This window comes from Pelodiscus sinensis, chromosome 7 (genome assembly GCF_052426305.1).
Source record: "Pelodiscus sinensis isolate ZL-2025 chromosome 7, ASM5242630v1, whole genome shotgun sequence".
Lineage (NCBI taxonomy): Eukaryota > Metazoa > Chordata > Testudines > Trionychidae > Pelodiscus > Pelodiscus sinensis.
The window spans coordinates 13,459,296-13,472,485 of NC_143058.1; the positions used below are offsets into that span (position 1 = coordinate 13,459,296).

Here is a 13,190-nt window from a genome sequence, read left to right on the forward strand (position 1 = left end):
ATGGCGCCCGCCGGGGCATTCATGGGCGCCCGCCGACAACCTGGGCCAGCCCTGCCCCCGGCGCACGGGAGGCGCCGGCCCCAGGTGCGCGACACCCACCGGCGCTGGGTGCGCGGCGCTCGGGCGGCCCCAGCCCCGGGGCACATGCAGGCGCTCGGGCGCAGGGTGCTCGAGCGGCGCCGGTGCTGGCCTCAGGAGCGTGGCTCGGGTGGTAGCACCGGCCCCGGGCCCACGGCACAAGGCGCTCAGGCGGCCCCAGCCCCGGCCCTAGGGCACACACCGGCGCCGGGTGCAAGGGCATCCCAGTCCCCTGGCGTGCCCCCGGACGAGTGGCCCCCACCTCCCGGGTGCCCGGCGCGTGAGTGGCCCCCACCTCCCGGGTGCCCGGCGCGTGAGTGGCCCCCACCTCCCGGGTGCCCGGCGCGTGAGTGGCCCCCACCTCCCGGGCGCCCGGGGAGCCTCTGAAGGTTGGGGACCACTGGTCTAAGGCTTAAGAATGAGGTCTTCGCATAGAAGGCACAATACATATTCATAAGACAGTAACTGGCTGTGCCCTGAACATGCAGTTTTAATAGTGCAAGCAAGTACTATTCTGAGCAGTGCTATTCATTTCTGAATATCAAAGAGCGCTTCGGCTCTACTGGTCCTATATCCTACCCACAGATATTGGAGCCTGTAGTTTTCTCCTAGGCCAGGCCTGCACAACTCAGAAAGCGACAAGGGCCATATTACTCCAAAGAAAACAGCTGCGGGCTGCAAGTAGGGATGCTCTCCCAAAAAATACCAAAACACATGGCTAAAAATTTTTGTTGAGCCAAAAAAAAAAAAAAAAACCACACCCCACAAACACCGCATGTCTCCACTTGGCCCCCTGGTATTTGTCTCTCCTTCACCCTCCCCCTTGGAGTCTTCCCCTTTCCCCTGACCTGCCCCCCTCCCCTCAGCACAAGCCCCTTCCCCTCCCCTACCTGGCTTCTGCCTTTTTTTAATCCGGTGGTCGCTGGCTGTGACGTCACGACGTCGTGCCAACATTCTGGCGACTGTCGGCATCCTGCCCTCTGGCTCGCGCCCCGCCTCCTTGTGCTGGAGCAGCACGCAGGCAGCCTGGCAGCGAGAATTGCCACACTTCCCCCTCCCCAGCAGTGCTCCACTCCTCCGCCCAGCTGGCGGATTGGATGGAGTCAGGCCGCCCGTAGTTGTCATGGGCCTCACAGTGAGCCCTTGCGGGCTGCATGCGGCCCTCGGGCTGTATGTTGTGCAGGCCTGTCCTAGGCAGCCTGGTCTGTATGTTGAGGAATTCCGTAAGATTTATAAAACAATATATAAAACAGATGTACATTTTTATTTTTATTTTTTACCTTGACTCAAATGGCCCTTGCTTCTCTAATGGTCGTACTCGTTTTCTTGTCACTGACAGTTTTGTTAAGTCCACATATTTGGTTTCTCCATTGCTGTAGGTGAATTCAAGAATGCTATTCCATTCCCCTTGCACTCTGCAGACTACAGTGTTTGTTGCATTGTGCTTTACTTCACCTGTGACTCTGGAACACAATTAAAAAAAAAAAAAAAAAAGACCACAACTGAGAATGGGCTGCAAAGGCCTGTTCTGACTGCTTTGTCATTTACATTTCATTTTGAAAGAAACTGCAAGCAAGTCTCTCCTATGGTCTAAATTTTTAAGTAATTATTTAAACCATTTCTGCATTTGCCTGGAGAAACTGGAGGAAGAATAATGAGAAAACTGTTTTTCTATCATTCCTGTGATATCATCCTACAAACTCAGCTTTTTAAAAGCCTTTTCACAGGAGAACAGCGAGCTGAAAAGAAACTCACATGTGGGGTCACACTAGTAAAATATTACTACAGTTAATATTTCTCTCTTGGATATCAAGTTCGATATTTATTTACATGTTAATTATATAATTCTTTCTGCTCCACCCTCCACTAGTTAACCGCCTCATCTTTCACATCTCTACTGCCAGCAGCAGCAATACCACAACTTCCCCTGAAATAAATGTGTGACATCCCCCCACACAACTTATTTTTGGGTCACAATCACTACAACACTAAAATTTCAAACTAAAATAGCTGAAGTAATGAAATGTATGATTTTTTTTTTAAGTCTTATGACCATGAGATTGACCAAAATGGGCCATGAATTTGGTAAGGCCCTAGCCATAATAAAATAATTACAAAGTTGAAGACACAATATATATGGTATGAATAAAAGGAAATATGCCATTGAAGTAATTTAAAAAATATGACAAATAAAAAGAACAGGTGAAGATAAATTATCAAAATGCCCTGGAGGACATATGAAACCTGTCAATATAATTAGATTTTCATCTTCCATGTCAATCTTGAGATGTACAAAAATGTGTTACAAACCCAACTACCTGAATTTCAGATTATCTGTATTAACTGCTCCTGACATATGTCCCTGCCTGCCAATTTCCGTGCTCTCCAGCACGCTATTCTGGGCAGCATGGGCCCTCAATTTTGAGACACTTTACATGTTTTATTAAGACAGCCTCCTTAAACTGATTCTCTGCAAGAGCAAATTTCAGAGTCACAATAAACTATCACAGCATATTACATTTAAAAGCCTCTACTGTTCAGGTCTATTCAACTGAACGTGGCAAAAATATGAAATATTAGGCATGGGTTTTTAATAGCACGCACTCTATCCAGGGGATGGTTGAGAGATACATGTGCTGGTATCAGAAAATAGATCACAGTAAAGTGCCAGAAACTGTTTCGCTACAGGCTGAACTTCTCAAATCCAGGAGACTCTGGCCTGGCAACATTTGTGGTCCAGCAGGGCCGTGAATGTTGCTGGACCAAAGAGCCAGGGAAGCAAGAAATGGGAGCCATCCGGGAGAATGGGAGAGGCTGGGGAGCTCTGGCTGAGCCAGGTGGCAGCTGGGGCACTCTTAGCAGCAGGGAGACCAGGCGGTAGTCAAGTAACCTCCAGTGGCAGCAGGGCTAGGCAGCGGCTGGGTGGCCTGGGCTGGGGAAATTTGGGGAACTTCCCATGGCAGCGGCTGGGCAACGCTGGCTGGGTGGTCCCTAGCAGCAGCGCGCAGCCAGCAGCATGGTGAGCCCTGGCTGGACTAGTGTTAACAGAGCCAGTGGCAGGGCGGGAAGCCCAACAGAGAAGAACCCAGCAATGGGGGAGCTAACAGGGGAGGTCTGGGAAACTCCCTGGTTTGGGAGCGCTCAAGTCCCAATGGGGCTAGACCAGGGAGATCCAACCTACACAGGCCTCCTTGCTATATATTTTTCCTTCCTCCACCATTTGAGCCTCTCCATGTTTTTTATGTGAGTGCTCAAGATCACTTGATCTGACTAGACTATGTCGTAAAAGAGATATCAGTGTTAATGGGTCCCCAAACCATCTAATTTAGCTCTTCCCTTGAACCCAAATGTCTGTGTGTGGAACTCAACCATTATCTCCATCACACAAAGCCTGAACAGGTGTGTGAGAAACAGAACAGAGGCTATTGGGAGCAAATCTAACCCCTAACATTGCACAGCATGCATGCATCACGTACTCAGTGTCCACTCACACCTTTGGAATGGAATAGTAATGACCACAGTGGGGCTTTGGATAACTTAGTGTTACTAATATTTACACTGATTTTAGCTCCTGCATTGTATTCACCTCTTCTCTGTATTCAACATTTCATTCACATTTTATTCAGTATTCCAGGAAAGCCCGTAAATATTTCTATACTACATATTCCTGATAATCAGACAAGCTTCCAATTAAAACTCAGCTTGACACCCCACTCACTCTCAGGTGAAGAGCCTTGCCGGGTCCCCATTCATGCCATTTCCTGCGGTGCCTCTACCTCCTCTGCCCCCCATGGAGACGAGCGCCTGCTCCCTCCCTTGCTGCCTCTAACAGAGGCAGCAAGGGGAGCAGGGAAGTGACTAGTCACCTGTCCAATAATGTTATGCTTATCAGATAGTCAACTAGTTGTTTACATCATTAGTGGGCAGGCCATGTAATACTGCCTCATAATTCTGCAATACACTCAATCATTTCAGGAATAGGAAAAAAAAGGCATCCCTGAATACAGGTTATTTAGACTGACAACACAAAGCTACTCAGCATGCAACAGATGGTGACAAAGACTAGAGGCTAGGTATTAATGTACAGGGTATAATGATAGAGTATAGGAAATATAAATGAGTATACATACCGGTGTAGTTTGCCGCCATAGAACGGTTTGGTATGGAAAGTAATACTTGCAGAATACCCAGTCTTTGCACAATTAACATTGATCTTTCCTCCCAATTCTACCCAAGGAATAGTTAAAATTGATCGAGCATATGCACAAGGTAGAGAAAATGTGTATTCCTCTCCATGTTCCAGAAGACTTAAGAGTCCTGCATGCAAAAATAGGTATGTCATAAAAGTGTTTCCAATGTATAATACTAAGGCAAGTGGTTGTTGAATGAAAAACATCTAAGAGTCTCAGCAACACCCTAAATTATTACAGATTCCAGATGGAATTTTTTTTTTGTTTTTTTGTTTTTTGTTAACCAGATCATGCCATTAGTTAGATTTTATAATAATGCAGACACTGGCTACCAATACATTTGCTGTTAGCTTTGAAAACCCACATTCCTTATGTTACACATTCAAAAGCATAACCCTAAAAGCTTTGTGTTCTACAGTCATAGTAGCAGGTAAATGTCCACTCATAACTGTTTTTCTACTATAATGGTAAAAGATCCTCACTCTCATGCTACAAGCATGAGGTGCAGAATGAATAACCAAAGCTAGAGCATTTGGAGGTTGAAAGTCACCTTTCCCTCCCCCATGAGCAGATTGTACATTCCAACTTTCCTGAAGGTGTTTACAGGATTAGTCCTCCTTCATGTCACTTCCTTTTTTGTTACTGACTTGCACATGAACACAACCATTTCCTGGCTACTATACATGCAACAGTCATTACAATTAATTTTAAAGTAATAACATTCACATTTTCTCGACACTCCCTGAAGGAATCAGATTTACTTATCTCTGATTCTCTCAATAAAAAAGTGAAAAGAAAGTGATTTTGTGCTGTGTACATGCCAGCTGATGACTCCTGTAGCCTTAGGTCACTGTGCTTCTTCTGACATTTTATTTTTACAGTTTCTCTTGTATCCTGTCTTTTCCTGGTCACACTGCCCTCTGCCCTATCCTTGCCTCCTCAGCAGATGATACAAGATCCTTAATAAGGCAGCTCTTCACCTAAATAAAGCTGTGGGATCACACCCCCTATGTGAGTTAGGCACAATTCCTCTCATCTTATGGGCAGATATGAGAGGCATCAAGTTTTAAATCACCACCTTTGGCCAGACTTCAGATTTTTGAAGAACAGCAGTGCTCAAAGAAGACTTCAGTTTCAAAGTTGCCTTCCCCAGACTCAAAGCAATGATTTACCCATTCCTTGCCTGTCATCATTTTATCACAAGTTATATTCAAACATCTGAGAGTCAGAATAACTGGACAACACAATTAGGAAGCATAAAAAGCTGAGAAGGCATCTCTAATTCAAAACCAGGAAATTGGTGAGTTATATTGAGGGACAACGGAATCCTGGGATAATGAGCGACACTCTTACAAAAGGAATCCCCATTAAATGTAAAATAAATTTAAAGAATTGAATACTAAAGCATAAAATATGTTTACTTTGAGAAAAGGGAAAACTAATATTTATGTTAAGCATTTTATGTTGAATATTCCCATTTACTTCATGCTTTGGAGCCATAATTTAAAAAAATTAAGCTATGCGCAAAAACCTTTGCTTCAAAACCTCATGTTGCGTTTCTAGATAAATAGTCTTGCTTTTCTGCCATAGTGTAGCCCTGTGCAGATTTGTGATTTTATGCAATCTTTTGATTGTTTCAGCTATGCACATAGCATCTTCTATACTCCATAATCAATAAACGTGCCATCCATCATCTAACACCAGGACTTTATAAAGTTTCTCAGACCCTCTCTCTCAAGGTAAATGGAGGGGATCCAAGGCTATTTTGTTTAAAAAAAAGCTACCACACTTACAATAGCCTATTAACAACCCTGCAAGGGACTTCTTTTGGAAAATCCTGTAGATGAAACTACTGAGAGTAATTCATTTGTTATTCCAACACTGGAGTTCACAGAAAACACCAGTCAGATAAATATAAAAATCAATCACCTTTCATTTCTGCAGTGTACAAAAAACAGTATTTTCACTCACCTTCACCAACCATTGTTACTCCTATTGACATTCCCAAGAATTTACTTTTTGTCCAGACATGAGCATTTACACACATCTTCCTCTCTACACATTCAGCATAAAACCCTGACACAGGAGGATGATGGGAAACTTGCTCAGCTACAAATCTGACTGTATAGTAGTCTGGTTCCAGTTGGCCATCAGGCTCTTGTGAAAGATCGCCTTGCTCCGAGAGTGAGTGGGATGAAGAGTTACTACTGGTGTCAGATGCTACTTCGCCCTTAGCTATTCTCCACGAGCAGTGAAATGTTTCTCCAATGATTGGATTGTACGGTTTCTTCGCAATAGCTCCTTTGCGACCTTCGTGAAATGAAGTGAGATAATATTCAACAAAGCGGATCATCCTCTCCTCTGGGGTAGCTCCATTTGTGATTGCAATGAAGAGGTCCGGGTGAGACATGAAGTCAGCATACATCTCCAGCAAAGAACGTTTCTCTAAAATAAAAGTGGGAAGAACCACCTGAAATAAAGACAAAAAACTATAACAACTTAAACGTAAGTATACTATATATTTATGAACAAATTCTTAAAGTAATCAGATTACAAAGGGAACGGGAAATAGGGATACAATACTTTTAACAAAGATTCAAAGTCCATTCTGACAAAAAATAAGCAAAATGTTCTCAGACTAATGAGAATGGCATAAAAAGAAAGTTTCAGTGAAAGATTTTCTGAGATTTAAAACAAAAATAAAAAGCGACAAACAACAAAACATAAGAGAACTTCCTCAAAAATGGGAAACAGCCATAAAGGAAGGGAAAACTTCACTGACAAATTTTTATGGGGGGGGGGGGGGAGAGAATAAAAACAATTCTGAACTTAATAAATATGGAGATATACTATCTCATACAACTGGAAGGGACCTTGAGAGTCATTGAGTCCAGTCACCTGCCCTCACAGCAGGACCAAGTACCATCCCTGACAGATTTGCCCCAGATCCCTAAATGGCCCCCTCAAGGATTGAACTCTCAACGCTGGGTTTAGCAGGCCAATGCTCAAACCACTGAGCTATTCCTCCATTCTTATCAATAAGGAACAAGAAATGGGGAGAACTAAACTGAACCCTCACAGGGCAAGGGTAGCAAAAATGTAGTCTATAGGTGCTTTCATCTATAATTCATAAATGCAGCCGCCATCATGCAATTATCCATCTGGACTGAAGCAGATCACCACTCCAATGAGAGAGACCCAAGAAGCCCAATCATCTATGGGGAGGAGAAAGCCTTTCTGGCCAAATGCCATCAACTTCTGCAGTCTAAGCTTTAATTTTTTTAAATAAGTTTCTAATCTACTTGCAAAGAAGATCTCCCCATCTTCCACATGCAAGCTAAGTATGAATCAGTGGCAGCCAAATCTTTCAAGTTATGCAAAAACAGTGTCGGTGTCTCTGTTTCTGTACCATGCTTCCCAAAGCCATGCAGAGGAACAACTAAATTAGCTTTGTCAAGTTTTCACCGCTGCTATTAGGATCCCTGAGGGCAGCTGTGAAATTGAGAAGACAACCATTTCTTTCTGCTACCTCTAGATCAGGGTGAGCAAAGGGCCCTCCACAGGCTGGATCTGGCCCACAGCTGCCCTGCCACTCCCCCACTCCTGGGCCAATCAGGGTCTGGGGGCGGGGAGCTCACATCCTTTCCCCGCCCTACGTGGGGCACACAAAGGCTAGAGACATGCCGACTGTTAAGCATCTGGGTGTCTCTATAGCCACTGCGGGGCCCAGGAAACTTTATGCACTCCCTCACCCCCAGGCCTTGATTGGCTTGGGGGACAGGTGAACAGCTGGGCAGCTTTGGGCTGGAACCATAAGAACGGCCGTACTGGGTCAGACCAAAGGTCCATCTAGCCCAGTATCCTGTCTACCGACAGTGGCCAGCACCAGGTACCCCAGAGAGGGTTGACCGAAGACAATGATCAAGCGATTTGTCTCCTGCCATCCCTCTCCAGCCTCTGACAAACAGAGGCCAAGGACACCATTTTATCCCCTGGCTAATAGCCTTTTATGGACCTAACCTCCATGAATTTATCCAGCTTCTCTTTAAACTCTATTATAGTCCTAGCCTTCACCGCCTCCTCTGGCAAGGAGTTCCACAGGTTGACAACACGCTGTGTGAAGAAGAACTTCCTTTTATTAGTTTTAAACCTGCTACCCATTAATTTCATTTGGTGTCCTCTAGTTCTTCTATTATGGGAACTAATAAATAACTTTTCTTTATCAGCCCTCTCCACACCACTCATGATTTTATAGACCTCTATCATATCCCCCCTCAGTCTCCTCTTTTCTAAACTGAAAAGTCCCAGTCTCTTTAGCCTCTCCTCATATGGGACCCGTTCCAAACCCCTAATCATTTTAGTTGCCCTTTTCTGAACCCTTTCCAAGGCCAAAATATCTTTTTTGAGGTGAGGAGACTACATCTGTACACAGTATTCAAGATGTGGGCGTACCATAGTTTTATACAGGGGCAGTAAGATGTTCTGGATCTTATTTTCTATCCCTTTCCTAATAATTCCTAGCATCCTATTTGCCTTTTTGACCGCCGCTGCACACTGTGTGGAAGTTTTCAGAGAACTGTCCACGATAACTCCAAGATCTCTTTCCTGATTTGTCGTAGCCAAATTAGCCCCCATCATACTGTACGTATAGTTGGGGTTATTTTTCCCGATGTGCATTACTTTACACTTATCCACATTAAATTTCATTTGCCATTTTGTTGCCCAATCACTCAGTTTGGTGAGATCTTCTTGGAGTCCCTCACAGTCTGCTTCTGTCTTGACTATCCTAAACAGTTTGGTATCATCTGCAAACTTTACTACCTTACTGCTTACCCCTTTCTCCAGATCATTTATGAATAAGTTGAAAAGGATTGGTCCCAGGACTGACCCTTGGGGTACACCACTAGTTACCCCTCTCCAATCTGAAAATTTACCATTTATTCCTACCCTTTGTTTCCTGTCTTTTAGCCAGTTCTCAATCCAAGAAAGGACCATCCCTCTTATCCCATGGCCATGTAATTTACACAAGAGCCTTTGGTGAGGGACCTTGTCAAAGGCTTTCTGAAAATCCAAGTATACTATATCTACTGGATCCCCCTTGTCCGCATGTTTGTTAACCCCTTCAAAGAACTCTAATAGATTAGTAAAACAGGATTTCCCTTTACAGAAACCGGCTTGGCAGGCCATATCTGGCCCATAGAGGGGCCTTTGCCCACCCCTGGGCTTGACACATGCCGGTTGTTTTAAAAGAGCTGGCGTGTCTCTCTATTGTGGGGTGAGGAGGACTCTTGTGGGGTGAGGAGACTTTGCGCGCTCCTCTGCCCCCAGGCCCCACTAGATGCCTAGAGGGAACTCCAGGTATTTTAAAACAGCTGGCGTTTCTCTCTAGAGGGCGGGGAGGGGGAGGCAGAGGAAAGACTTCTCACACTCTCCCACCCCAGACCAATCAGGCACAAGAAGTCTCCTAGTCCTGCATCTTTTGCTCAAGACCCCACCTGTTCTGGGGTGGCCTGTGGTCACTTCAGAAATTTTTAAAGTGGGCCCCCTTTTAAAAATTATTGCTCACCCCTGCTTTAGATAAAAGTTCTGAGGCGCAGCAAAAGCATGGATGGGGAAGAGCCAGGGGAGCAGAGACCTCTTACTACCCAGCAGTGAACAGAAAACAGAGAGCAACTCAGTTGCAGAACACCACTGTGAATGCCAGGATGCTATCAGGCTGGAAACTGAAAGAAGGAATATCCTTTCTAGCAGCCAGATGAGGGTTGGAGAAAAAGGGAACTCATATTTATAAGACACCTGCTAACCAGAGACTGCTAAAGAAGATACACACACAAAGCAGGTTCTAGTGCAGGGCTACTCAACACGTGGCCCCCAGGTGGGAGTCAAAACAAAAAAGTAGCCAATATCATGGTCTTCTGCTGATATGTGTTTTAGTAGTTAAATTTCTGGACTATCATTGCTCATTTAAAGTGCTGTCATATGGGTGGAAATCGAGTAAATGTTGCATTTTATTAATATCAGGAGAACTGACTTAAATGGGGCCTGTGTGTTGTGTAGTCTTGCCTTAATTTTTGTATTTATGCCCATCAGTGTGAAAAGTGATTTGTATATATGTATTTGCATGTATATGCAACCACATTTAAGTTCCGGCCCTTGGCATTTGCTGTATCACTGTGGCCCCTGGGCTTCCAAAGTTGAATAGCTAGATTCTAGAATCACTGTCTTCCTCTCATCCATCATTTGAGAGGAAGTTGCCAAGAAGAGAAAAAATATTGGAGAGAAGTAAAGAAACACAAAGTAGGGAAAGAGAAAAGAAATGAGGAGAGAAAGGGGATGGAGAGAGAAGAAACAAAACATGAGGGGAAAAGTAAAAAAAAAAAAAAATTGGCATGAAGCCATAAAAGAAGGCATGATGAAAGCAAGAGATGTGATTATATTTTTAAAGTTTACTAACAAGAATTATCTCTATACACACTCACAGAGTTACAGCATACAACTGTTTCTTTAAATTATAGGAGAGGTGGCTTAGAGTGGTACAGTAATGTGTGTGTCTCATATATTAATTTTACTGGCTAATAGGCATCAAATACATGCTTCAAGTCCTACAGAGCAGGCTGAAGTTGGGACCTGAAGTCTTTGCAGGCTGAAACTCTATATAAGAATAACTGCTATCAATTCCATTTTACACAAAATAGGTGTGTTTCCACAAGCTCCTGGAAAATTGCCACATGGCATTTGGCTAGACAAAGGCTAGGTGTCTCTTTACTTCCACTATAGCTGGCTTTCACACCTGGATTACTTACTCTTGTTAAATCCATGCCAAGTTTCAGTTGAGACAGAAGATGTAATATAACACTGCGCTGTTCTTCCACTGCTCCGAGGTCATCTTCTTTGTTAACACATGTATCCTCCAGTTCTTCATCTGGGTTTATTTCTTCAGGTTCCTGGTTAGAAAAATCCACACTCACAAGTGTCATTTAAAGATCTAATGGACTAAAAAGGTAAAGCTTAGCATGTGCCTTACTGAGCAAGTCTAAAAAAATGAAAAAGAAATGTAACACATCGGGAATAGTCTCAAATGAGCTTCCATAGGCAACCACACTAAAGATGTTAAGGAGCAGGTATCTGGCTAATCAAGTAGTCAATAGAATTTGTATCAACTACATAATTAGTCGATAAGGGGAGGCACTCTGCGGAGCTACAGTCGGGGGATCTCCTGGAGCTAGTGCGAGCTGGGCAGTACTGGCATTACTGAGCAGTACTGGCTTGCACCAAGTCCTGGACCATTGCGACTCTTACTACATTTAAAAGACAGCTTCAGCGGGGGTAGGCCCGAGACCCTCTGCTCCCCTGCACACCCCTGATACAAGTTGTCAAGTAGTGACTCAACTACCCAATAAGCATAGGCTTATCGGGTAGTCGACTACTCAAGTAGTCGCTTACATCCCTAAATCACACCCCTGTATTTCCATAAGTGTCTCACTTTTCTTTCTGCTGATGCTACATCACGTTGTACTCACAAATAAACATGTTGAACAAACCTGTCATTGTCTAGGTTTACTTAGTTCTGTCTCAGCACAGGGGGGCGGGACTTGATGACCTCTTTGAGGTCCCATCTAACCCAATGTTTCTATTATCTTATAAATCTAAGAAGCAGCCATTTAGTTATTATACTCTAACCACAGATGTAGTAATTAAAACATTAGTCATGAACTTTGAAAAGGTGAGTTATTCATTTTAAGGGTAATTCTGCATCTTGGCCTATAGGGGGTGCTATTATGAAAAGAAAAGTCTGTGAATTAAATACCAAGTTCTTATACCAACTCTACTGAAAGATGTTAAAAACAGAGAAGTGAGCCAAGATAATTTTACATGCATATAGAACAATTCTGTGAAACATATAATCTGCCCCAAAGGATTGTTTAGTTTCATACATCCACAACTCAGAATCCAAGTTGCCTAAAACCACAACTGAAAACCCTCATTTTCAAAATCTTCATTAGTCTTATATTTTACAAAAACGTTTTTGCATTTTAAAATAATTGCTAGTTTAGGTTATTGAATACAACAGGTTTGAACATCTTTTTAATTACCCTGTAGTGAAGTGATTAGCATTTTCAATCTAAAGATTTTTTTTAAAAATAGCATGCGAGACCTAAGGAAATAAGTTATTAGAAAACACTTCTATTAAGTTGAAATTTTACTTATCTATTCCATGTGGAGCAATTGTCTCAAGTAGATTACTGTGAAAACTTGGAAAAATTCAATTTATTTAACTGAAATAATTTGTGTGCATTTAAACATCGTAAACTGATGCTTTAATTTGCTCCTTTCCCATACCTCTTAACACATACTTTATTCATATTTCATTCTACAGCTGTTTACTAGAAATAACATTTATTACAAGGCAACAAAACATTTAGCTCAGAAATACCACTCCTTATTCTACTCAAGTGTCTGTACTTGGGGGACAACCCCACTAACGTTTTCCTACATTATATCAACATGAATTGCTAAATATCTCCAGACAATCCTACAAGTGAAAACATTCCTCACAGAACTGGAACTGTCACATTACCTTACCCTTGTTTGATGGCAGGTCTCCGGCATAGACTGCTCCTCTCTGACAGATGCTGGCTTGTTTTGCTCTGATGAAAAATTTTGAGCTGCTCCATTTTTGAAATGATTTGACAAAGCTATCTTTGGTTCCAACCAACTGATTGTTGTCCCTGAAGCAAAAGAAAGTTTACGCTGAAACTTATTCATACTCTAGGAGTTAAACAAAAATATATTTTTGATTAAGCAGCTTTTTAAAAAAGCTGCAAGCAATTAAATCTTGTTCAGCAGCCACAAAACACAAAGTGAGTATGCTAGGACAACCCCTTCTTTGATCATTAGCATGAGCATGGTGATTGGGCAGCT

The 13,190-nt window shown here is 43.1% G+C and overlaps 1 protein-coding gene across 2 annotated transcripts in view; it reads right to left on the reverse strand.

Moving 5' to 3' along the window:
• OSBPL11 (oxysterol binding protein like 11) overlaps positions 1 to 13,190 on the reverse strand; it is an 82,021-nt gene that overhangs the window by 8,812 nt on the left and 60,019 nt on the right. For both annotated transcript variants that reach the window (XM_075933183.2, XM_006137655.3), the window contains exons 7-11: positions 12,852 to 12,997; positions 11,072 to 11,212; positions 6,240 to 6,738; positions 4,209 to 4,395; positions 1,359 to 1,541 (exon numbers count right to left, since the gene is read on the reverse strand). In XM_075933183.2, coding sequence (XP_075789298.2) covers positions 1,359 to 1,541; positions 4,209 to 4,395; positions 6,240 to 6,738; positions 11,072 to 11,212; positions 12,852 to 12,997 — 1,156 coding nt within the window. The remainder of the gene's footprint in view (positions 1 to 1,358; positions 1,542 to 4,208; positions 4,396 to 6,239; positions 6,739 to 11,071; positions 11,213 to 12,851; positions 12,998 to 13,190) is intronic.